The sequence below is a fragment of the Eulemur rufifrons genome, chromosome 6 (assembly GCF_041146395.1).
Source record: "Eulemur rufifrons isolate Redbay chromosome 6, OSU_ERuf_1, whole genome shotgun sequence".
Lineage (NCBI taxonomy): Eukaryota > Metazoa > Chordata > Mammalia > Primates > Lemuridae > Eulemur > Eulemur rufifrons.
Window position 1 is genome coordinate 98294334 of NC_090988.1, and position 26333 is coordinate 98320666.

At 48.3% G+C, this 26333-nt stretch overlaps 2 protein-coding genes across 2 annotated transcripts in view; one reads left to right on the plus strand and one right to left on the minus strand.

Moving 5' to 3' along the window:
• Positions 1-330: 330 nt before the first annotated feature.
• ZFTA (zinc finger translocation associated) lies at positions 331-5572 on the plus strand. The gene is made up of 5 exons (XM_069470286.1): positions 331-469; positions 2615-3115; positions 3673-4059; positions 4356-4910; positions 5118-5572. Exons 1-5 carry the CDS (start codon positions 331-333, stop codon positions 5570-5572), a joined length of 2037 nt encoding a protein of 678 aa, XP_069326387.1.
• Positions 5573-10961: 5389 nt separating this feature from the next.
• The window catches only part of RTN3 (reticulon 3), a 51792-nt gene continuing 36420 nt past the window's right edge, over positions 10962-26333 (minus strand). The window contains exons 2-7 of the mRNA XM_069471691.1: positions 16802-17009; positions 14419-14557; positions 13661-13730; positions 13076-13122; positions 12176-12234; positions 10962-11068 (exon numbers count right to left, since the gene is read on the minus strand). Of these exons, the coding sequence (XP_069327792.1) occupies positions 11023-11068; positions 12176-12234; positions 13076-13122; positions 13661-13730; positions 14419-14557; positions 16802-17009 (569 nt within the window). The 3' untranslated portion in view covers positions 10962-11022. The remainder of the gene's footprint in view (positions 11069-12175; positions 12235-13075; positions 13123-13660; positions 13731-14418; positions 14558-16801; positions 17010-26333) is intronic.

Consider the following 26333-nt stretch of genomic DNA (forward strand, 5'->3'; position numbering starts at 1 on the left):
TCCGGAGCGGGCGCCGGCTGCTGAGCCTCGGCTGGGCTCGTCGCCTCCCGCCTCTCCCCCCAGCCCCCCGCGAGCTGGCAGGAGGAAATAGCGCGCGGCCCCTTTAAATTTACCCAGGAGCCCTTAAAGGAGCCCCAGGGGCCCCAGACAGGAATCCCCACCCCGGTCCAGCCCGCGCCGCCGAGCGAGCAGCCTGCCGTCCGTGCGGCCGGCCGCCCCGTGCATGCGCCCCGCGCCCCGGGGCTCCGCGCACCGAGCGCCCCGCGCGGGCCGCCGCCGGCTCCGCGGCCCCGCGCCCCGCCGCCCCGGGGCCCCGCTCCGCAGCAGCGCATGGAGCCCGGCGGGGACCACCGGAGCCGGAGCGGCGGCGGCAGGGGCGGCCCCGGGCCAGCATTGGCCTCGGCACGGGGCAGACGGCTGCCACCCGCCGGATCGAGCGGCGGCGCGGAGCCAGACGAGGACGAAGGCGGTAAGAGCTGGGGCCGGCGGCCCGGCGGGGGCCCCGGTGTGGGGGAGGGGAGGGCTGCAGCTCGGGGCCCCTCTCCGCCGCCGAACAAAGGGGGGGACGCGGGCAGGGCGGCCGGGGGCGCCACCTGGTGGGCGTGGATCGCGGCTGCAGGGCCATCAGGGGAGCCCCCCGCCCAGCTCCCGGGGTCGGCCCGGGGGGCTCCGGCGGCTCCCCTACCCCTTAAAGGGCGGAGCGGCAGCCTGCGGCGCCCCGCCTTGGGGGCCAGGCCACAGGGGCCCCGAGGGGCGAGGCGCCGCGGAGCTCTGGGCTGGTGGATCTGCAGCCCCCGCCCCTTGCTCTTTCAGACTCCCAGGTGGTCTCCCTTATCCCGCTGTCTCTTAAAAGTCTACCCAGACCCTGGGTCCCCTTCGGGTGCTTTCCCCCAGCGGGGCTCAGCTCTGCTCAGCTGGGCTCGGAACTCCGGTATTTGAACCGGCTGCCGCGCTTGGCTGTGGCCTTGTTAGAGACATGCACCGTTTTCCTTCCCCACATTCTCCCTAGGAAATTGCACAGCTTGCGCCTCGGGGCCCATCACCGCCTTTCCCCACCGCGGGCAGTTTTTAGAGGGCTGGGTTCGCCCACAAAGGCAGACAACCCCTCCTGCCCGGGCGTTATCTCTTCCCTTCTTTTCTGGGAAAAATTTTTTTTTTTTTTTTTTGCCCTAATTTGTCAGCTGTAGCGGAACCATCCTCGTTCGCTCTGGAAGGAGTCTGTTTCCCTGCTGCAGGGTCAACGCCTTCAGACCCGGGGAGGTTCCCGTCCAGGCTTGGGAGACTCTGCCCTAATCTTTGGGCTCCCCTCCCTTTCCCTCCCCTCCCAGAAACTCCCCAGCCCCTTTTGTTTTTAAAGAACCTCAGCTCCTCCCCCTTTTTCGGCTCTTAAAGGGCCAAGCCACCTTAGACTAGCCTGGCTGGGACGCTGGAAGGATGCTTAGAGACCAGCTAGCTGTTCAGCGCCTTTGCAGACAAAGAAGCTCAGGCCCACTGGGCGGACATGACCTATCAAAGGTCACAGAGGAAGTTAACAGTGAAGCCAGGACTCGAACCCTTATCTATGCTTCTGAAGCCAGTAGATTCTATGGATCTACTTAAAAACTAAAAACTAAAACAAACAAAAAACCCCCCACAACGGTGACAGGAGCCCTTTCTGATCCTGTCTTTTGTTTCTCTAACCCTGGGATTCTCCACTGGGAGAATGACCAGAACCCGCCCATACAGCCTCTGTGCCCAGGAGGAGACCATTTTCTAAATAAAAAAGGGTCAGGACTGCTTTGGGTGTCTGTTTGGCTAAGGGAACGCCACTGGGTTAGTGGGGCCTCTCCAGTGCCGCCCTTGTGATTGCTGGGCAGTGGCCGGCACCCTGCCAGAGCAAAAAATAAATCCCCAGAAAGACTTAATGGGCTCCAGTGGGTGGTGGCCACTCCCTGCTGCAGTGTCATCAGTAGCTACTCTGGTGGCCCTCCTGCCATCTGCTTTCAGGGTCATTGGCTTCCCCAGACTCTGGGGAAGTCCAGGTCTAAGAAACTCCTTTCCCTGGAGGTGTTGACAGCTTTGTCTTGGGGATCCCTCCTGTGGGGGAGCCCACCGACAGTGCTCAGCTCATCCCTAAAATGGCACTCTCAGGAGGCTGTGTTTGAGGCATTACTGGAGAAAGGGAGAAGACCTCTGGGTGCGGCCCTCCTGGCTGGGGCCCCAGGCGGGTGGGTCCTGTGTGCAGCCCTGGATGCAGACAGATGCCCCCTTTGTTCCCCTCGGCCCCCCTGCCTGCTCCGCTCCGCCTGCTGCTGCTCTCCTGGCTTTATCCCTACAGCTCTCATCCAAAAAGGGCACCTTACAGAGCTGGCTGCCTCCTTGGCTCCCACCTTATTTTTTAAAGTCAGAGCTAGTTCACACAGTGCCCTGCATCCTTTTGTTCTTGATCCTCTCTTAAAGGGTCCTTGCTCTTAGTAAAGGGCCAATGTTTTGACTCCTTGCTTCTCCTACATCCCTTTTCCTGTCCCTGAACACCCCCACCCCCACCTCCCTTTCTCAGGCTTCAAAATCAAAGCCCTGACTTCTTTCCCTGGAAATCAGAGATTGAAAACTGTCTCCCTTTCCCCTTCTTTAGGGCAAGATCTTCAGCTGGAAGGGGGTGCCTTGGGGTCCTGGGGGAGTGCCCCCCTGCCCTCCTCCAGGGCCAGGGGACCAGCATCTTCAGGCAGGAAATACTCAGACCACTGTGAGGCCCGGGCCTCCAGACCTGGAAAGAGCCGCATCCCTGGCCGTGACCACCGGCGCTACTACCACGACCACTGGCGGCTGGAGTACCTGATGGACTTCAACCCTGCGAGGCATGGCATGGTGTGCATGGTGTGCGGCAGCTCCCTGGCCACCCTCAAGCTCAGCACCATCAAGCGGCACATCCGCCAAAAGCACCCCTATTCCCTGCATTGGAGTCCCCGGGAGAAAGAAGTCATCAGCAACAGCTGGGACGCCCACCTGGGGCTGGGGGCCTGTGGAGAGGCTGAGGGCCTGGGGGTCCAGGGGGCTGAGGAGGAGGAGGAGGAGGAGGAAGAAGAGGAGGAGGAGGAGGGGGCCAGCCTCCCAGCTTGCCCGCCCAAGGGCCCAGGTAATTCAGGTCATGGAGAGGCAGGGGCCCAGGTGGCCAGTGAGGCCCTATGGGGACAGCTTCTCTGCCATCTAGCTGGTCTTCTGGAGCAGGTTACTGCTCCTTTTCTGGGTGGGGTCTGTTTATTGCCCTTACTGTACAATAGTGAGGGAGGACAGTGGGGTGGGGGACCTCCAGTGTCCCTGGCAGCTTTGACATTCTGTGGTCTGTGAAGGATCAAGCAGAGTGGAGGTTGGGGGACAGGCCAGGGAAGGGCCAGGAGTGGGGAGGCCAGGCTGGGTCGGTGAAGGCCCGGGAGGGGCCTGGAAAGGTGCGGCTGACGGGGCAGGGGTCAGATTCTGGTTCTGGCTGAGGAGTGGATGGGCTTAGTGTGTGCAGGGGGATTTAGGGGGCTGCAGGCAAGGAGTGAGGGGAGAGGAAGGGAAGGGCAGAGGTTAGGCCTGGGGCCTCAGAGTCTGAGAGCCAAGCGAGGGAGAGGCTTGTGGTGGACCTGGCCGTGGCGGGGGGTCCCTGAGAGGGCCGGTGTCGTCTCAGTTCCTTCCCTCCAACCCTTTCAGGCAAAGCCCCAGCTGGTGGGGGCTGCTGGCGCCAGCGGCGAGGGGGCCCAGTGGCACCCCGGGCTCGGCGTCTGCGCCTCTCAGCTTCCCGGAGGGCCGGGGGCAACAGGGGGCTGGGGGCCCAGCGCCTGGAGAGGAGGCTGAAGGAGTCCCTGCAGAACTGGTTCCGGGCCGAGTGTCTCATGGACTATGACCCGCGGGGGAACCGGCTGGTGTGCATGGCCTGTGGCCGGGCACTGCCCAGCCTGCACCTGGACGACATCCGTGCCCACGTGCTGGAGGTGCACCCCAGCTCTCTGGGGCTCAGCGGCCCCCAGCGCAGTGCCCTGCTGCAGGCCTGGGGTGGCCAGCCTGCGGCGCTGTCTGAGCTCACCCAGTCCCCAGCAGGTGCGAGGCCCATCCCAGGCTGAGACCCTCTCATGTTAGGGCTGCACAGTGGGGTCTGTGGCCAAAACTGGGAGGCAGGAACCTCTAGCTGAGAGCTGAAGGCCAGGAACTCACCCCCACCCCCTACACACACAGACAGACACACACGCACACGCACACGCACACACGCACACACGCACACACGCCAGGGTCTCTAGCTTGGTGCTGGGGTGAGGAGCAAGGATGGACCCCTCTGCGTGGGTAAGGGCACCCCAGCCAGCAGGCTGAGCCCTTCTCCCTCACCCCTTCCCCAACAGACGATGACCTCATCCCCCAGGACCTGACCAGAAAGAGCCGGGACTCGGCCCCCGCTGCTGGAGCCCCCTCCTCTCAGGATCTCAGCCCCCCAGACGTAAAGGAAGAGGCTGGCTGGGTCCCTGAGAGGCCCGGGCTGGCAGAGGAGGAGGCGGAGGAGCTGGAGGAGGGCCAGGGCGAGAGGGTGGGGGTCCCGGGCGGGTCGCCACGGGGCCGCGACCACCGCCGCCACTACCAGGAGCGTTGGCGGCTGGAGTACCTCATGGAGCTGGACGGCGGCCGGCGCGGCTTGGTGTGCATGGTGTGCGGGGGTGCGCTGGCCTCGCTCAAGATGAGCACCATCAAGCGGCACATCCGCCAGCGCCACCCGGGCTCCACCCGCCTCAGCGGGCCGGTCAAGGCCCTCATCGCCCAGGAGTGGAGCGAGAAGGCCTCCCACCTGCTGGCCCTGGGGCTGCCCTGCCCCGATTCCCCCCGGGGCCCTGCCGCCCCCAGCACAGCTGCGGCCTCCGAGGAGGGGGGAGGGGACGAGGAGGAGCCAGCGGAGGAGTGGTGGGGTGAGCTGGTGCGGGCCAGAGCAGGTGGAGAGGGAGAGCGGGTAGGGCTCCCAGCCAGGCAGGGAGAGAGGGTTGGGCGCTGCCTGGGTAGAACGGAGACTGGGGGTACGGGGCCGGAGGGCAGAGGTCGGGCGGTCACGGAGGTGGGACGCGGGTCCCGGCCTGCTTCCGCCCACCAGCTCCAGCGCCACCGTTTGTCCCCTCTAGGCGACGTCCCGCTCTCCCCTGAGGCTCCGTTGGAGCGGCCCGCCGAGGAAGAGGAGGACGACGAGGACAGCCAGGAGCCGGGGGCACTCGTGTTGCCGCTGCCGCCGCCACCGCCTCCCCCGCCGCCGCCGCCCCGCAGCCGGGAGCAGCGACGGAACTACCAGCCGCGCTGGCGGGGCGAGTACCTGATGGACTACGACGGCAGCCGGCGCGGCCTGGTGTGCATGGTGTGCGGGGGCGCGCTGGCCACGCTCAAGGTGAGCACCATCAAGCGGCACATCCTGCAGGTGCACCCCTTCTCCATGGACTTCACGCCCGAGGAGCGCCAGACCATCCTGGAGGCCTATGAGGAGGCGGCGCTGCGCTGCTACGGCCACGAGGGCTTCGGGCCGCCCGCTCCTGCCCCGCGCGACAGCGGCGCGGACCTCAAGCCGGGCGCCGTGTGCCGGGCGTAGCTGACTCGCGGGCCGGGCGGGCCCTGCGGAGGCGGCCCGGCCCTCTCCGGGTGCCGGGTGCAGGCGCTTCCCGCGGCCCCGCCGCAGCCGCGCCCCCCGCTGGCCGGGCCGGGCGGAGACTGGGCGCTTCTGCTCCGTGCCGCCGAGTCCCCTTGTCGCCGGGGCGCTGCGGGAAGCGCGCTCGCCCCTGGGCCCGGGAGCCCCAGCCCTCCCCACACAGGGGCCCACGTTTTCCGAGAAGCCAAAGCGGCCTCCACGCCGTAGCACCGAGCACTCGCCAGGCGGGCCCAGGGACGCCGCCAGTCAGTATTAAGGCCGAAGGAGGGGCGCAGGGCGGCCGGGAAGGACGCGCCGGCCCTCGCCCTGGCCGGGGGCCCGGTCCTCGGCAGCCTTGCACGGCGGCAGGCTCGGCTCCCGGCTCGGGGCTGCTGGCCGCCCTGCCTGATTGGTATTCTCGGCCTCTCGGAGGCCCCGGCCGCGACGGGGGCCGGCAGCGGGAGGCGGGGCCGGGCGGGGTGGGCGCCGGGCCGGGCCAGCTACGCCCGCGCGCCCCGCGGCCCCGCCGCCTCCGGGCCGCCGCCACGCCCGCCCGGACGGAGATCGCAGAAAGGGATTAGCACTTTTTTCCTTCGCTCCTCCTGCCCCGAGGCCCTCCGCTTACCCCTACGCTCAGAGTCGGGCGCTCTGGTCCAGCGCCAGGTCCGTCCGAGCCCGGGGCACTGGTGGTCCCGGCCGGGGGCGTTCTGTTCCCGCCCCGTCCCCGTCCCCCTCCCCCTTTGTCCGTGGGGGACGCGCCGCTCGTTCTGTCCCCAGGGCCCGGGGCCGGGCCTCGGCCTCCCTTTCTCCTCCCCGCGGCAGCGCCAGGCCCTGTGAGGCGGGGAAGGGGCCCCGCGATCTCCCAGGCAGGTCCGAGAGGGATGTGTATATTCATTCTCCTGTGGAGAACAGCTGGCCCCGAGATCAGGCCCTTTTTTGCTCTTTGTATTTTATTTGGAAACTGTATTTAATGCTTTTATATGAAAAGGGGCGGGGCGGGAAGAGCTGACCCTACACCCCATGTGCAAATGTCTTATTTATTATGCGTGTGTCAGAGATAAGCTGTGAGGTGGTGGAGGAAGGACCTAAAGGAAGAAGGAGCGAGGGCAGAGGCGGGTGGAAGGACCCCAACAGGCCGTGCTAATGTTAGTGACTCGGCTGCCCCTGCCTCTCTGGGCCCCGATATCGCCACAAAGCAAGGCCACTGCAGACAGTTCCCTCGGTCCGAAAATCAGGGTGGAGGTCAGCGGGTGGGACTTGAGGGTTGGGTCTGGAGGGGGAGGGACCCTGGCAGCTGGGGCCAGCGGCTGCCTTAGTGGGTGGGAAAGCACAGGGCAAAGCGGCAGCCCCGCTTCTCATTCCTGCCCCCCAGGCCAGAGCCCAAGGTTCAAGTGCCTCAGGCCCGGTCCCCTTGACTCCTCCTGTTTGGGAGTTGGATTTTATACCACGGATTTTGTAGCATTTTTATATAATTCAAGATTGTCAGAGTTGGAAGGGACCCTGGAGATCACTAGTACCACCCCCATCCCCCCTAGGTAAAATGAAGCCCAGAAACTGAAATTATCACACAGCCAGGTGGGAACAGAACGAGAACTAGAATTCAATACCAACTCCCAATTCAGTGTTTTCTTTGCACTACACCACCTCCCAATCTCTGGCAAGTTGTTAAAACTTCTTTCCCCCATAGGCCTGCGAAGGGTTGACATGTGCTGGGCAGTGCAGGCCATCACCGTGCAGGTGTGCCTCCTGGGGGTGACAAAGAACTGCACACTTGCTTGGGATGAGTATGCTGAGCTGTGCAGGGCAGCTCTTGGTGTGGGCCTGGGCTGCAAGGTGCAAGCCAGAGCCTCCCCCTCCCCAGTGAGAACTCCAGAAGTGGGGCTGCCTGCCTGGCCCAAGGCCTCCCCGGCAGGGCACTGTTGGCTTTGTTTTCTTGTTGAGGCCACCAGGGTTTCTGGAAGATCCTGAATGGGTTGTCAGTTGCCGGGAAAAGTGAATGCCAGTGAGTTTGGACTTCCAGAAGTTTTGAGACAGTATTAAAAACTTGAAAACAGGGATTTTGGGTGGCACCAGGCTGGGTACTGCCATTCTTTTACTTTCCTTCACGCATATTGTTTTCAGATCCAGAATGAGTATTCTTTTTCTACTCTGCCCGCTCAAAAACAGTAGGCAAATTGGGGCGGCCAATTTTAATCACCCAAGCCCACTGCCGAAGTTCAGGTAAGCCAGGGCAGAGAGCAGGTTAGGAATGGTTTTTCCCCATCTGTCGGCAAGGAGAGGCCTTAGGAGGACAGAGTGGATGTCTTCACTGAGACAGCCAAGCACATCAGTGGTTCTCAAAGTGTGGCCCCTGGGCCAGCAGCAGCACCTTAGGAATGTGCTAGAAACGTAAATTCTTGGGTCCCACCAGCCACCAGAAACTTGGGTGGGACCCAGCCATCCAGTCTGATAAAGTGCTCCAATGACCCTGATGCAGCTGAAGTTCTGAGCACCAGAGATCTAGGAAGCACTGCTGTAGTGTTTCTTTGACTGAAGCTATGGCCTCACAGGTTAGAGGTTGGGGGTTAGTTTGTCCTCATCCCCAGGTGTGCCTCCTCGCCTTGGGATTCTGACATGAACAGGTGAAGTTTCTTCATGATTTATTTTTTTTTTTGTTAATGGTATGCTTGCTATTATGGCCAATATGTAAATGTTACTCTGAATACATATTTATATACCATGTTACTTAGCGACATTATTCGAACATTTGTATGCGTATTTGTGAAGTTTGCATCAGTCATTTAAAGAATATTTCAGTCTAAGAGGTATGTTGAATAAAATTTTAAAAGCCAGCTTAAGGGTCACAGCAGCCTTAGTTTAGGGGAAGAGGTAATCAGAGATGACTGCTTGAGTTCTTTCGGCAAAGACCTGATGTATTCGGTTCCCATTTTCCATGGTGACTGATTCCCAATTTAAGTGCATTGTGGCTGTGTGTGATTTATAGGCTGCTTCATATCGCAGGCAGGGAACATTCCCAGGCTGGTGTAAACTGGGACAACAGACTCCTCTGGCCCCTTCCACTTCCTCATCTTTCTCCTAAGGTCACCTCTTAGAGGGTCTCATTTTCTTTCAGAAATCAAATACACAGCTGTGCTCTACTATAGAAATTCCACAATCTTGGGAATCCCTACCAGTATCAACTATTAGTTGCTTTTTATAGCCCCCAAAGTGAAGTGAGGATGGGGGGAGTGGAAGCCTTGTTTGGATCTTACTTTACCCAAACTGTGTATAAAGAATAAAGTTAGCAGAATGACACCACAGTTGTCGTGTTCTTTTTTTTTTTTTTTTATTAATACCACATCGACTTGCAGTTTTACAGGAACCAAGATTCAAGCTCCTTAGGTGCTACTGTATTTTTATGTTGCACGCACAGACACGCACACAGTTTCATTAGTAATTGTTTCATCTATAGGTTTTTCTTAAAAAACAAAACAAAAAAAACCTGCCTGCGTGGCACAAAGATCTCTTCAATTACTGAAACACAGCAGCAACTAAAGAAAAGAGCTAGACGTGGAGGCTTCCAGTGCAGAAAGAGGTCCTTTGGAGGGGAAGCCCAAAAAGACGATCAGTGCATTGACTTCCTGGGAGAGCAAAGGATGACACTGGAGAATGCATTTCCTACTACAACATTAAATCAGTTAAAAAAAATTCAAAAGGAAAGGGGGCTAAGAAAATAAAATAGAGTAAGGCAAGGGTACCTTTTACCCATCCAAATACCTAAGTAATTTTCAAAAAAAAAAAAAAAAACAGTGGAAAGCAAATTTCCTCCCACTACTTTCTACAGCTGCAGTACTTTGGGCCCTTACTTCAGACTCACCAGTGCAAGTCCCTCTGGATGATCATGACCGAGTTACACCTGAATGAGCTCACAAATGACTTTTCTTTCAAGTTTGCTACATTTTCACGTTGAAGGGAGGAAGAAACTTAACCTCAAATGGGAATCAAAGCTTCCCAACTGCCCTCCACCTGATGTCAGTGTGAGTTGTTCTTTTGCCTTTTAATTGTACACAGAGCCCATCAACACGATCTCGCCCTGCCTGGTCACCCTCACCTAAAACTTCTTGGAAAACACTCTCCAAAGGAGCACCCTGGACCATGCCAGGGGACATTTTATGGGACTGTAAATGAAAGAAACTTCCAAACAACACACACCCATAAGCTAGCCTCAAAGCAGTTAAAACTCCGAAAGAACCACAAAATACACTTCCCTACACTAATTTGTGGTCTTTTAACCACAGACACAATCTCTCAAGCCAGCCTGGCTTTGGTCCTTAGGCTAAAATGATGAACAGAGGCTAAAGATGCAGAATGTGAAAAAGGAAGCTGTAGGGAAAAGATCAACATAAAGGCTTTTTATGTTTCTGTACTTTATCTCTTGAAAATGCCCCCCCCCCCACAGACTGAGATAGGATTACAATAACTCAATAACTGAGGAGCCCACATGCAGATTATTTTTTTTCTCTAACAAGTTTACAGCAGTGTACAGCAGTTACAGACATTTATTTCATAATAAGAAAAGTACAACCATATTTATTAAACTTGAGGTGAGGCGGACAGAGGAGAGGGAGGAAAGCACATTTGGGAATGAGTTCTCAAACTAACCCTCAGAAGTGGTGTCCGAGAGAACAGACACAGAAACCAGCTTCCCAAATGGTGGAGCTCTCCTTCCCCAGGTGGAGGAAGGGCACCTCAGTGCTCCTGTAACTCCCTCTTTGACCCTACTTTCTGTTTCAATTCTTTTGTAATCAGATGGCATTCTGGGAATCAGGAACTACCACTGTCACCTCTAAGTTATTCACAGAGTTGAAAGTTATATCATTAAATGAAGAAGAGGAATATTAGGAGTAGCTGCTCACATTGTGGGGCAGGAAGATGGGACCCAAGGGCTGCAAAAAACCCAAGGAAGGAAAGACACTCCTGTCCCCAAATAATTTCTTCATTAAGTTAATCATTATTTTTTAACTTAAAAACAAGGGCAAAACTACAATGGGAAACTGAGTAAGACTCGTCCTGAAAGTTCGATAGAAGGACCTAAGAGATGGTGTTCTATCTTTTATTTTCTCTTTGACCTCCAATCTTTCCCTTTCCAAGCTACAGGTAAAAGCTCCACCACCATTAAGGTATTGACTTATCCTATGAATTTGATTCTTTCTTTATTATTTTGGGTTCTAAGTTCTTTTTTTAAGTCCAACAATTCTTGTGCTTGATACTGAGGGTTAAGGGAAAGGAGGGGAGAAAACACCAAATTAAAAAAAAAAAAAGCTTGGAATGCAGGCTCAAGCTGACACTGAGCATATTCCTTCATAGTACAAGTAACAACGTTATAACTAGTAAATGATGTTTTAGTAACTGTTGCATTTCTGGTTTCCAGATGCTTATTCTGCCTTTTTTTTGGCGATTCCAGGGAGTTTTGCTTGGATCCTATTGAGGAAAGGGAAAAAAATGAATATGAAAACATAAGCATTTGCTCAAGGTTTTTATTTTAACAGTGATGCTATTTAATAGAAGACATTGCTTTAGCAACGTGAAAACATTCTCCTATTTTCACAGGGATGGATAAAAAGAAGCAGGGGCCAAGTCTAGCCTGGGATGAGCCTGCAGGATCCACAAGGACACCTCCCCACCCCCATGCCTGCCATCTTTCACTGCCAAAACCTCTTGTGCCCTTCACTGGGGGTTCCAGAAAAGAATGAGGGTATCTGGGCATGATGCTTGCTGACTATGCTCTACGAACCGTAACGCAAGAGCCCATTTCTCTGGCTCTAAGAGGTACAGATAAAGGAATGCCAGATCACCCACTAGTGTCACAAAAGGAATCAGAAGTGTCAAGGAAACATGTTAAAAGGACATGGGTCATCAGTTCCTGGTTCTCATGACCACAGAAGCTAGCAACAGTTTCTAGTCCTTCACAGGACATTAAAGCTGCTCTTTATTGTGGCAAAGGTGTTCTGAAATCATTAAGGCTACCCATCACTGTGGTTGTTCATTCCCCTAAGTGACTGTCAAGGCTACCCTCCACAGCGTCACATCCCACAGGAGATGACCATGTCAGCTAACACTGGCAATCAAGACATCAGGTCTGAAGCTGAGCTACGACCATCTTTCACCAATCAGGAGTAAACAACAACCATATACATATTTCTGCCAGCTGTCCACCTAGTTTTAGCACTAATGTATACCTAAAAAAAGCAAAAAAACCAGGTGAAGACCCTGGCATCAAGCCAGACCTGTTTGGATATTTATATTCATAGTTTCCTCTTATTTTGTTTTATTTATTTTTCTGTAGAGAGGGGATCTTGCTATGTTGCCCAGGCTGGTCTCAAACTCCTGGCCCTCAAGTAATCCTCCCACCTCAGCCTCCCAAAGTGCTGGGATTACAAGCCTGAGTCACTGCACCTGGCCTTAACCAAGGTTTTTATCCGGGTGAAAATTACTTTCTTTGGCATCAGCATTTTATGCAGGGGATTAAAGATAATTGGGGAAAAAAAGTACATGTCATGATGAAATGTGGTCCCTAAATGTACTTACTTTTCAACAATTGACTTGGTCTGATCCCGGGCAATGCCAACATAGTGATCAATCTGGGTCTTTAACGAAGGAAAGTAGGCTCAGTTGTGGTAACACAAAGATTAACAATTTTCCTGAAGGTACTGTTCCTTTGTCTAGCTTAACCATTTTTTAAAAAAAACATTACTGACTAGTCTAGAAAATGAAAATAAATGCCCATGGTGCAGCAAGTTTTTAAAAGTATTTAAAAAACTTCTGGTTTTAGACTTCAAATTATGCTATAAATGTCCCACACTTTGTTAAAGAACGGATCATGCATCTTTGCAGAAGTCAGTCTTACTTTTAGGCAGGTATTTCCTTTAGAGATATTGGAGTACAGTGTTTTCTCAATACTGGAAACTGTGTCTAATTTGTATTCTGTAGTCATAAATATGTTATGCCCCTGGGTCAGACTAATTCATTTAATACCAAACATCCAGAAAGTCTGTTGATGGACGACAATCCACAGAGAATACCCTCACAGCACCCAGTGTGCCTGGTACGCACCACCCCACAGTGCAAACATCTGCTCACACCAGTGGATTTTCTTAATAACCAATTTAAATTTCCTGTTAGACAGCTTTTATTCATTTAAGCATTTTCCCAACTCATTATTTTTGAATAGATAATGCATCCACGTGATAAAAACTCAAAAGACACACAAGGTATGAAAAAAGTAAGCCTCCTTCTGACTCATCTCCGTCCTGAATTCTAGTTTCTCTCCTTGGAGGAAATCACTGTTACCGGTTTCTTACAGGCACCTGACTCACAGAATTAGATTGGTTATTAAAAGACTACTCCGAACTTTGAAAGTCTCAAAAACGAACTAAAACTAGGCATACATCAACTGGTACATTTGATTCAGAACAGACAAATGCTTACCTTGTACTTCTCATAGACAATCGGGACGCTGAAAATGAGCAGTTCGGCTGTAAGACAGAATCGCGGGACATGGCGAGCGTAAATGTGAGATGGCACCAGAGTCTCCAGACACAAAGTAATTCCTACATTTTTCCTCATGAAATATATGGAAAACAGATCTTCCTCAAAATGAGAAATCCTGGCTAGAGCTCCCAATTAAGGATAGTTAGATAAAGAGAGCTAATTTAGGGTTGTGTAGAAAACAAACAAAAAAAACCCCTCTCCAGGTATATAGGCTACTTTCTTTAAACCACAAATAGCAATTTCCAAATTACAAAAATAGTTTCTATAAATAAGATCCCCATATTTAAACCAAACCTAGACAACTCTCCTTTACTTCCAGCTGTTTTGATATCTCTTTATAACAGGAACCATTAATAAATCTGTGACCATAAACACAGGTTCCTCCAGTATCTACTACACGGTTTCTATGGATGTTACAGGTTGGACCTTGCAGAATGAGTGGGACTATGCTGGGCAGACTCTTCACTCTTATTCTTGCAAATAACTTCAAAGAGCACGGAGATATTTTCCCTGTCATCTTACCAAGAATCAGAAGGGTGATTCCATTAAAAACGGCACCAACATAGGTCATGAGCCACATGAAGACAGCCAGCTGTGGAGGCCAACATCAGAAGGTGAAGCAGAAATAACCGTAAGGCAAAAGTCAGGATAATTGCTGCTATTCTCCTACAGCTAATTAAGTCTGCACAAATTGAGTGATGTCTGGCATAGATAATTTCAAAATGAAGGTTTCCTCGCTTGTGCTATACATTTCAGAGCACGTGAGAGAATTCTGTAGCTCTTTTACGTCCAAAGACAGACTACCTGCATACCGCTGCCAATTATATTACCACTGACCCGATGTTGGTTCCCTACCTGGGGTAAGACCTTGTTGAGGCAGAGTCTTGCTCTCTCGAGTGCAGTGGTGTGATCATAGCTCACAGCAACCTCCAACTCCTGGGGGCTCAAGTGATCCTCCTGCCTCAGCCTCCCGAGTAGCTGGGCCGATAGGGGCACCACCACGCCCAGCTAATTTTTCTATTTTTAGTAGAGACAGGGTCTCGCTCTTGCTCAGGCTGGTCTTGAACTCCTGGTCTCAAGTGATCCTCCCGCCTCAGCCTCGCAGAGTGCTAGGATTACAGGTCTGAGCCACCGCGCCCTGCCCCATTTTTATAGATTGACTGAGACAAACATATGTTCATTTTGTCTGATAAAAACCTATACACTGTTTTTCCTCTGAATTATAACCTACTCCCTGGTTTTTCTCAGCCTCACCACCAAAAGCTGCGGAAGCTACTAACCTTCAAGGAGTCAACGAGATCTTCCACCAGAAAAAGACGAATGATGAGTTTCAGGGCCCTGTTGATGTGCACCATGGCAGCGTTCACGTAATTATGGAAAGCTTCCGAGGACAGAGTAATGTCTACATCCAGGTAGGCTCTTTTCAGAAGAAGAAACAGCAGTCACATATTTGACATGGAAGGAAAAGATCTTCTGTTAGCACAGCAGTTCTTTGGAGTGTGATACAGGCACCTAGGGTGCATTTTAGAAATCTGTACGAGCAATTTTTACTGTCACAGGGTGAGGGGGAACCACTGTCATTTAGCAGGCAGAGGCAAAGATGCCGGATGTCTGCAAAGTGTGGGACAGTCATGCACAATAAAGAATTGTCCTGTGTTCTGCATAACTTTTATTGCCTCATTGGATATTCATGAAGGTGAACCTATTTATAATTAAGAGCCCAGGACATATAAAAACAAGGTATTTTTCCACAGTTCTAACATATCCTGAATTTTCTAGAACTGTATTTTGTTTATGCTAAAACTTTACTTTTTTTTTTTTTTAGCCATTTTAGAAAACCGTATTTCCACTGATGATCATACAGGTAGTGCAAGTATCTGACTACTTCACTATGTTTTTTGGTGTAGTCAGGTCCAAGCAATGAAACAGTGACTGAAATACATGTTACTTTATTATAAATGGCTTTCTATTTTGTCATACCTTTATATTACAATTATGATCCTTTATTTTTAATTAATTTTTTTTTTTTTTTAGAGATAGGGTCTCACTATGTTGCCCAGGCTGGAGTGTAATGGTTATTCACAGGCATGATTACAGTTCACTGCAGCCTCAAACTCCTGACCTCAAGTGATCCTCCTCCCTCAGACTCCTGAGTAGCTGGGATTATAGGCATGTGCCCCCAAGCCCAGCTCCATGACCTATTTTTCTGGTAGGTGCCAGGATGTCAGGAAACATAAGACCACTTTTGCCTTAAGGAGCCTATGGTTTTGCGGGGAAAACAGAAGAGTAACAGACATATCTTTTCTTCCTACTTAAGACAATATTTATTATCAAATATAAAAGTTAGATGTTGTGATTAGTACAACTTTGTAAAACACATTTTATAAATCTACAATAGTGTCAAGCAAGAGAGGGGGACCAACTCGTTGAGATATCCGAGGTTGGGGCAAAACAGCAAGTTTATTCACTCATTCATTCAACAGCTATTTATTTGTTAAAACATATTTGCAGTAAAATTTTTAAAATGCCACATGTAATTTACGCCAGTCCTTCTATTTTCACCAACAGAACACGCAGGGAGCAGAGCCGCAGAGAGAAGCCTGGGCTGTCAGGGTCCTGAGAGGCCACAGGGGAGTCTCTCTCTCTATGAGAAAAGAGCTTTCAAAAACTATTGTTTGCTAATGTCACAGTAAAAACGACTTATGGGCTAAGAATTTCAGAGAAAGTGTGAAGAAAATATTAATATTTATTAAAGTTACAGCAAAATCAGAGAAGCTAGAAACTGGATCCTAAAAATATATGCCCCACTGACTTGCCTGTGGTATTAAGAAGGAAATCAGTAATAAAACCAAGAGTAAACACACTAAGTTCTGCTATTACCAAGAGCACAGCCTCTACACCACGCTTTCAAGGTCATTTCAAGACTGAAGTCTAGGCTGGGCGAGGTGGCTCACACCTGTAATCCTAGCACACTGGGAGGCCGAGGTGCGAGGATAGCTTGAGCTCAGGCATTCAAGACCAGACTGAGCAAGAGGGAGACCTTGCTCCCTCTACTAAAAATAGAAAAAATTAGCCGGCCATGTTGGTGTGTGCCTGTGGCCCCAGCTACTCAGGAGGCTGAAGCAGGAGGATCACTTGAGCCCAGGAGTTAGTTGGAGGTTGCTGTGAGCTAGGCTGATGCCATGGCACTCTAGCGTGGGCAACAGAGTGAGACCCTGTCTCAAGAAAAAAAAAAAAAGAAAAAGAAGAAGACTGGGGGGGAAAGGCGGTACAGGAGCAACGTATGTAACCTGCAATTCTGTATCCCCCATAACAAGATGAAATAAAAAAAAAAAAAAAAGAAGAAGACTGAACTATATATGGAGGCTTGAATACGCACCCAGGACCCCATCTAACCGAGTGCTGTTCTCGGTGCTCTGCTTTCCCTACCCTGCTCAGGAATTTAGTGTCTTCTTTTGTCTTGAAATGTGAGCCTCTAGCTTGTCAAAAAGTTCTTGGCTCCTAACTTGGACACTTCCTAAGGTGATCTCAAGGTCTCCATCTGATGGTTCATGCCACCAATCAGCTGCATTAGGCTCGATAATTCTTGATTTGCAGACCTGACTGGCCTCAGTGAACCTCTCCACTAAAATGTGGAATGTTGCTTGTGAAACTTCAACTCACTTGAATGGATGGCCTTCTTCTGACTTCTGTACAGCCTGGATGACAGATTTGTAGACCCTGAAGCTGATAGTGACCGAGAGAAGAGCCAGGATGAGGTAAGAAACCACACTGATGACACTGAAAGCTGCCAGGGAAAGCAGCATGATCAGTGTGGTGCCAAAGACAAATCCAGTCTTCTTCACATCTCGCCAGAAAATCAGATCGTGCACTGTCAAAACAAAAGGGAATATAAGGTATGAGAACACCCATAAGCCACAAGGCCAGGACTGCTTTCTGGCTATGTCTTGCAGACCTGTGGAGCATCACACTAGCACACAAATACAGGTAACACCCCACATTAAGAGAATCTTTTTTTTTTGAGATGGGATCTTGCTACATTGTCCAAGCTGGCCTCAAACTCCTAGGCTCAAGTAATCCTACTTCAGTCTCCTGAGTAGCCAGGACTACAGGTGCACTCCACCATGCCTAACTCTAAAAGCTCTAAGAGAATCTTACAAATGAAAACCAAATTGTCAGAGGTAATGATTCATGCTACAAAAGTTTCCTCTGCTATGTTGATTAGGTTTCAGGATATGTTTATATAAATTTATGAGCTTATTTCGGCTACAGAAGTACATTTGGCTATAGTGTCATTTATCTTAAATGATTTGGCAGAAAAAATGATAAAGCAAATATAGCAAAATCTTGCTAACTGTTGACAAAATTAAGCAAACCATGCCTAGAAACTAGTTGGGCCAACAGACTATAAAACCAAAGCTAACTTGAAATGCCCCCAATTTTGAGGCGGGGGCAAAGAAAGAGGTAAGTAAAAACAGACCAACCTCTGTTAGTGCTAGTTACAATGAAACACCAGTCTCTACCTTAATCTGAAAAGAACTCAGGAGGGATTATGGATAGGGGACCATATTAATTGTCCAAACCACAATACTTTTAAAAGTTGAGTGGGGCACTATTAATAATTATGCCAGGAAACAAAACAGGTATAAACCAGCACCATCCCAGGCAACTGGGTCTTATGGTTGGGCACATCCATACTGGGAAAATCTAAGTTCTTCTACTTAGAGATATCTCCGAAACTCCTAATGACAGGTGCTGGCAAGGACCTCCGATCTAGCAATGATACTACTTTTTGCATTTCAATCTGTGAAGACTGAAACACTAACAGCCCCACTGGGACTATCCTCCCAGCCACTCTTTACTTACAAAGAACAAGGGTTTTGAAGTTGGAGAGACATGAGTCTGAGTCCTGGTAATTGCTAAACATATTACTTTAACCTTTCCAAGCCTCTATTTCCTCCTCTGGAAAACAAAGAAAATGGCATCTACTTCCTAGAGTTTTTTTTTTAAATATAAAAAGCTAACACACAGAGAATGCTTAGCATTGTAAATGACACATAGTAAATACTCAAATTTTAACTATAATCCAAATAAGGTTAACCCAGAAGACTGTGGTTTGGGATAAAATGAACCTGAATCTGACTCCAGTTGACCTGATGGCACCTAGTTCTTCCCTACATTCAGCTATAAAATTCTCCTCTGAAACCACTTCTCTGAAGCCTAACCTTGCTAGAGCCAAAGGAACTTAACTTGAAACCAAGAAAACACTAAAAATATGCTGATCGTATAGAGGAAATAATCACTGGTTCCGAGAGATTCTGGCTAAGGGATGTGACCTAGCACGAGAAAGAGGAAGCGTTAGGACTCCTCACAGGAAGCTGGGAGTCCCAGATAGTGATGCTGCGAGAAAGAGCTGGGGGGCAGCGCAGGCCCACCTGATTCAACTGAGATTGAACAGAATGCTGCCTACTTAGGAGAGCGAATACCAAGCAGAATTCCTACAGTCAGAGTCCAGGTATCTACACGTCAGAGTTCCTATGGCTACAAGAACAGTCTCAACATGGAATGCCTGGACAGCCAACATCACCAGCAGTGGATACTGCTACCACACGTCTCCGGAGGTAATGCACTGAGGACACAACATCACTTCTGTGGCATTCCTGCCCAGATAATATAACCTGAATCTAATGACAAAACACCAAACCTAGATTGAGAAATATTCTACAAAAAACCAGCCTGTACTCTTCAAAAATATCAATGGTGTGAAAGACAGAGAAAGGCTGAAGACCTTAATTCTCAGATTCCAGGAGAGTGAGGAGACGTAACAATGCATACAGGCAAACTGTGGCCCTAGACTGGACTCTGGATAAGGGGGTAAAATAGCGAGCTAGTTTTTTGTTAAAGTTCCTTAACAATTTTTATTGATTATGTAAAATAAACCAACAAAAATGTTTTTGTTCAAAGGAAACACACTCCTAAGTAGAGGTAAAGAGGCAGAATGTTTGCAACCAACTCTCAAATGGTTCAGAAAAAACATGCATCTATCCAGACAGGGAGGAAGTGATCAAGCATATGTGGCCAAATATTAACAACTGCTGAACTACAGGGAAGATTATATGGGAGTTTTTTGTATTATGCTTGCAATTCTTCTATGTATTCAAAATATTTGAAAAAGACAGAGAGAAAAAGAAAGAAAAGCTTAGAGGACAAGGCTGGGCCCAGAGAGAAGAGGACTTTGATGCATCTAAAGATGGAAAAAGGGATGATAAAGACAGGCACCTAAACGGCAATTAGAAATTCTACCTTTGTGCAGATTAGAAGTCACCCTGGCCTCATGAACATCACTGCCATCTGCTGGAAAACTGTTGTAAGAAATATTTAACTCTACAATGATAACACGTGTGAACGCTGCTCCCTAGATGTGTGCAATCCAATCCAATCTGCACAACAGTATAGAAGTACAGTATTATGGTCTGGGCTAGGAGGGGAGGGGACAATGACTGAAAGGGGGACCACAGAGGGACAGCTTGGAAAAGCTGGTTCAATACATGAAACCTCTGCAATGCTCTTCCCCCACAACTTGCCATGGCTTGCCCCTTCCCTTCGTTCAGGTCTTGGTTCAGGGCTGCCTCCTCAGGGACTGCCCACCCTACCTAACATCCCCTCCTGTCGTCACCACTCCCCATCCCCTTATCTGGCTTTGTTTTTCTTCAGAGCACTTACCACTTGTAGCAGGCTCTTTTTATCTGTTGTTGAGAGCTTGAACACGGGCCAAACTAATGAGCAAAACACAGCAAAACTACAATTTCTATTTGTTTCCCGATAATCCCCCTCAAACTAGCCAAGTCTTTGCACATGACTCTATCGAGTACAGGAGACTAAGGATTCTGAATACAGAACACCAAAGACAGGAAACTGGCATGGTCTTTGGAAACTTTTTCCTCTCTGATCCCTTGGGAAAGAGTTAGGAGGATGGAAAAATATGAGGAAAAATTGAGAAATGAAGCAGCTGCCAAAAGTTTAAAATGTGAAGCCACTAGACTTACACTAGTTTTAGTGTTCACTTCATAACCAGGACACCAACAAGAGCATGCAATGGTTTGCTTCCATGAAATTTTCTTTTTGTTTGTACTCTTCTACTTGCGTTCATCTGTTCCTGCTACCTCAGTTATGCACTGCATAACCACATTTTGGTCAACAAAGACTCATACATGACGGTGGTCCCCTATGATTATATTTCCGTATTTTTACTGTACCTGTTTTTATGTTTAGAGACACAGATACTTGCTGCTGTGCTACAGTAGCCTACAGTATTGAGTTCAGCAACCTGCCGCACAGGTTTGCAGCCCGGCAGCAGTGGACTGTGCCATGTAGCATAGGTGCGTAGTAGGCCACGCCATCTAGGTTTATGTGAGCACACTCGACGCTGTTCAGCTCACATAGCAAAATCGGCTAACGACACGCTTCTCAGAACGTGTCCCCACTGTTAAGCAACGCATGACTGTATTCTTTAAACCAGGAAGTTCCTTATTTTTTTTTTTTTTTTTGAGACAGAGTCTCACTCTGTTGCCCAGGCTAGAGTGAGTGCCGTGGCGTCAGCCTAGCTCACAGCAACCTCAAACTCCTGAACTCAAGCGATCCTCCTGTCTCAGCCTCCCGAGTAGCTGGGACTACAGGCATGCACCACCATGCCCGGCTAATTTTTTCTATATATATTTTTAGCTGTCCATATAATTTCTTTCTATTTTTAGTAGAGATGGGGTCTCGCTCTTGCTCAGGCTGGTCTCGAACTCCTGAGCTCAAACGATCCGCCCATCTCGGCCTCCCAGAGTGCTAGGATTACAGGCGTGAGCCACCGCGCCCGGCCAAGTTCCTTATTTTTAAGTGCGTTCTCTTTCCTTCCTTTCCCACCCTTCTCTTCCTTCGTAAGTTTTATTAAGTGCCTGTCATGTGCCAGGGAAGTGCTAGACTGGGGACATGACGCAACTGTGAATAAGGCACATAAGATCCTTACTTACATTCCAGTGGGGAAGAAAGGTAATAAATAATAAAATAAGAGTTATTTGTATCACAGGCTCTTAAAAACATAAACGCTTTGGGCTACGGCAAGAATGATTTGTGTGCACACGCACACTACTTTAGATAGGTAGGTGGTCAGGAGAAGCCTCTCTGAGAAGTTGGTATGAAAGGTGAGACATGAAGGATGAGGAGTTGGCCACGGGAACGCCAAGGGAAAAGCACTCTGGGCTAGGGGACACACATACAGTAAGTCTTGGGGGCGGGGTGGGGGGAGGTTGGCATTGCTTAGGGAAGGTCAGAAGCCACGGGGATGGTATGCAGTGAGTGCAGGGGACAGCCGCCGAGACAAGGTGGGAGACACTGGGTAGGGCTGGGTCACTTTCACAGAGCAATGAGGTAAGGAGCTTGAATTTCACCTCAGGTGCAATGGGGAGTCACTGAAGAATGTCAAGCAGGGGAGTGACACGATGTATTATTTTTAAGAAAAGAATACTTTTACTGCTGTATAGAAAATAGATTAGGATGGGGCAAGAGTGCAGGCAGGGAGACGCTCATAGGAGGCTAACATGGAGGTTCCAGTGAGGGATGATGGTCATTCAGATTAGGATGGGGACAGTCAAGATGGAGAGGAATGGGCAGACCTGAGCTGTATTTTGGAAGTAGAATAGGCAGAACTTAGTGATTAACTGGATGTGGGAGGTGTCAGGGGAGAAGCATAGGATGACACCTAGGTTCGGGGCCTAAGCAAAATGACAGATGTGGTATCAAGTACTGAGATGAGGAAGAATGGAGTGTAGAGTGTGTTAACTTTGGGATGCCTAGAGACATCCACTATTACAGAAGGTGGTTAGATCCACCAGTGTGGAGCACACAGGACAAGTCTGAGCTTGAGACAAATGTTTGGAAGTCACTGGCATACAAATAATATTTAAAAGTGATGGAAAAGGATGAGGTTACCTAGTACTGAAAGAGAATTCTGAGGCACTCTACCATCCAGCAGCTGAGTAAAAGGAAACCGAGAGAGATGTACAGGGAGATGGGCTACCCAGGACAGTGTGGTATCACACACAGAGGACTGCTCTGAGGAGGAGGAGGTAGAAAACTGGCTCATTCTGCTGAGGTTGAGTATGAAAAAAAGTGACCCTGGACTTGGCAATATGGAGATACCAATAGTTGGTGACCTGAAGAAGACTGTTTTAAGGCATGCTTACATGAAGACGGAGAGAGACTGAGGATGGGGCAGAAGCAGCGAAGTCCAGAAGGGAGGGGTGGAGACCCCAGGCCAGGTGAAAGGGCTGACCCTTGTAACACAGAGTAACACAGAGAAGAGGATGAGGAAGGACAGACCCATTCACAGATCTGAAGGTTGGAGAAGGGGGTATTTCTTTCTGAATGCTTCTATTTTCTCAACAAAAAGTAGCCAAGGCCATCAGCTGGGATGGCACGAGAGGATAAAGGTTTAGAGGGAGAGAAAAAGATGTGAAATGGTTGTTTCAGAAAGTGAGAAAGTATCCTAAAACTCTTAGAAGAAAATATGGGTGCAAATCTTCATGACCTTGGGGGTTAGGTAATAGTTTCTTAGTTATGACACCAAAAACACAAATGACAAAAGAAAAAAAAATAGATAAATTGGACACCATCAAAATTAAAAACCTTTGTGCTGTAAATGGTACCATAAAGAAACAAGAAAATGTACAGAATGAGAGAACATATTTGCAAATTATGATATAGTACTTGTCTCCAGAATACATATAATATATAAAGAATTATAACTTAGTAATAAAAAGAAAAATAACTCAACTGAAAAAATGAAGAAACAATCTGAATAGACATCTCTCCAAAGAAGATGGCCAATAAGGACATGAAAAGATGCTCAATATCATTAGTTATTAGAGAAATGCAAATCAAAACCACAGTGAACCCACTTGAATGGCTTCAATTAAAAAAACCAACCAATGTTGGCAAGGCTGTGGAGAAATTAGAACCGTCATACCTTCTTAGGGGGAATGTAAAATAGAGCAGCTGCTTTGGAAATCAATTTGGTATTCCTCAAAAAGTTAAACACAGAGTTATGATATAACCCAGCAATTCCACTCTTTATACCCAAGAAAAAGAAAACATACAACACAAGAACTTGTGTACCCCAATGTTCATAGAAGCATTATTCATATTAGCTAGAAAGTGAAAATAATCCAAAAGTCCACCAACTGATGAATGGACAAATAAAATGCAGCATATCCGTACAATCTTATTTAGCAATAAAAAGGAATGAAGTCCTGATGCTACCTGCTACAATATGGATGAATCTTCAAAATACTAGGCTAAGGAGCCAATCATAAAAGACCCCAAATGTATGACTACATTTATATAAAATGTCCAGAATAAGCAAATCCACAGAGACAGAAAGAAGATTAGTGGTTATTTAGGGCTGGGGTGGTGGTGGTAGAGGAGAATGGGGCATGACTGGTAACGGACATGGGGTTTCTTTTTTGGGGGGAGGGGCGGGAACTAAATCTAAAATTACACCGCAGTGATGGCTGTACAACCCTGTACTCACAACTATCCTAAAAAACATTGAGCTATACACTTTAAATGGATGAACCGTATAGCATGTGAAATTATGTCTCAATAAAGCTGTTAGAAAGAGAGACATAACCAAATCCACAATTATTGTAAGATTTCAACACCATTCACTCAATAATTCGTAGAACAAGTAGGAAGAAAATCAACAAGGATATAGAAGACTTGGACATTATCAACCTATGTGACCTTTTGACATTTATAAAATACTCAACAGCAGATTTTATACATTCCAGTACATGTGAAACATTTACCAAGATAAATCAAATCCTGAGCCATGAAACAATCCTGATAAATTTAAAAGGATTCAGGTCACTTTTATGCTTTCTGATTACAGAGTAATTACATAAGATATTAGGAAAACCCTCAATATTTGTAAACTAAATAACACACTTCTAAATAACCCCTGGATTAACGAAGAAATCAACTGGTAAATGAGAAAGTATTCTGAACAAAATAAAAATGAAAACAAATCAAAATGTTTAGCCGGGCGTGGTGGCAGGCATCTGCAGTCCCTGCTACTTGGGAGGCTGACGCAGGAGGATCACTGGAGCCCAAGAGTTTTGAGGTTGCAGTGAGCTACGATGACGCCACTGCACCCTACCCATGGTGACGGAGTGAGACTCGGTCTCAAAAAATAAATAAATAAAACACGAATTTATGGGACCCAGACAAAACAGTACTTAGAGGGAAACTGATAATATGAAAATGTCTGTATTAGTAAAGAAGAAAGATTACCAATCAGTGATCTCAGCTCCAACTTTAAGAAGCTAGAAAAAGAACAACTTGAATAGGAAGCAAGCAGAAGAAAGGAAATAAAAATTGGTAGAAATCAGCAAAGCAGGGGAAGGTGCGGGGGCTCTGGTAGTGTGCGTGCACGTCATATTACGTGAGGCCATAAGCCCACAGGGGAAAAAAAATTAAAGAAAAAAAAGTAAAAGAAATCAGCAAAGCAGACAACAACAACAACAACAAAAAAAAAAAAAAAAAAAAAAAGAGAGAGAGAAAAATCAATGAAATCAAAGTTGGTTGAGAAGACCAATAAAATAGATAAAATGCTAGCTAGACTCACCAAGTAAAAGAGAATGAACACGCCAATTGCCAATATCAGGAATGAAAGAGGTAATACCACTACAGATTCTACAGACATTAAAAGGATAATAAGGGAATATTATGAAAAATCTTATGCCAATAAATTAGACAATTTAGACAAAGTGGACAAATTCCTCAAAGACACAACTACTAAAGCTCACTCAAGAAATAGATAAACTGAATAGTCCCATATCTATCAAAGGAATAAAACTGATAAAGTGCTTCCCACTCAGAAAACTCCAGGCCCAGACAGCCTCACTAGGGAACTGTCAGACATTAAACAAGAAATATTAATAATATAAATTCTACCCTGGGTGTGGTGGCTCATGTCTGTCATCCTAGCACTCTGGGAGGCCAAGGCAGGAGGACTGCTTGAGCTCAGGAGTTCGAGACCAGCCTGAGCAACAGTAAGACCCTGTCTCTACTAAAAATAGAAAAAATTAGCTGGACATGATGGCACATTCCTATAGCCCCAGCTATTCAGGAGGCTAAGGCAGGAGGATTGCTTGAGCCCAGGAGTTTGAGGCTGCAGTGAGCTACAATGATGCCACTGCACTCTACCCACGGCGACAGAGTGTGACCCTGACTCAAAACAAAACAAAACAAAACAAAAAAAACAAAAAAAACAACCCCTCCACCCAAAAAAAACCCCAGCTCATTAATTCCAATTACAGTCCCAGTAAGCTTTTTTGTAGAAATGGACAAGTTGATCTAAAATTCCTATGGAAATGTAAAGGACCTGCAAGAGTCAAAACAACTTCAAAAAAGAACGTTAGAAGACTAACACAACTGATTTCAAAACTTATAAAAAGCTACCGTTTATCAACATGGTGTGGTGCTGGCAAAACACAGACAACAGAGCAATGGCATAGTTTAGAAAGTCCAGAAACAGGCAAATGTATATTAGGAGAGGTTTACTTTAGGGCTTATTCCAGCTGTTTCTTTGGAGCCCCTTTAATGCCTCCTGGCTTCTACTTGGCCACAGATCCCTACCTGGTAACATACTTTATCCCCAGCTTTAAAGTTAGTATAGCATTTATATTATTAATATTTCTTGTTTAATGTCTGATAGTTCCCTAGTGAGGCTATCTGGGCCTGGAGTTTTCTGAATGGGAAGCACTTTATCAGTTTTATTCCTTTGATAGGTATGGGACTATTCAGTTTATCTATTTCTTGAGTGAGCTTTAGCAGTTGTGTCTTTAAGGAATTTGTCCACTTTGTCTAAATTGTCTCTTCCATTTGCTCCCTGTGTGATTTTATACAAGACGCTTAACCTCTTTGTGCCTTGGGTTCTTCATTTGTGAGACAAGATAATACCATATCTACTTTATAGGGATGTTGCCAGAATTAAATGGGTTAATGTGTAGAAGTGCTCAGAACACTGCTGATTAGATAGTAATACAATCTTAGCTATTGTTATTCATCTGGCTGTCAATCTCTACTACAATTGTAACAGAAAATTAAAGAACTAAAGCTAAAGTTTGCTACATAGCAGTAAGATTTT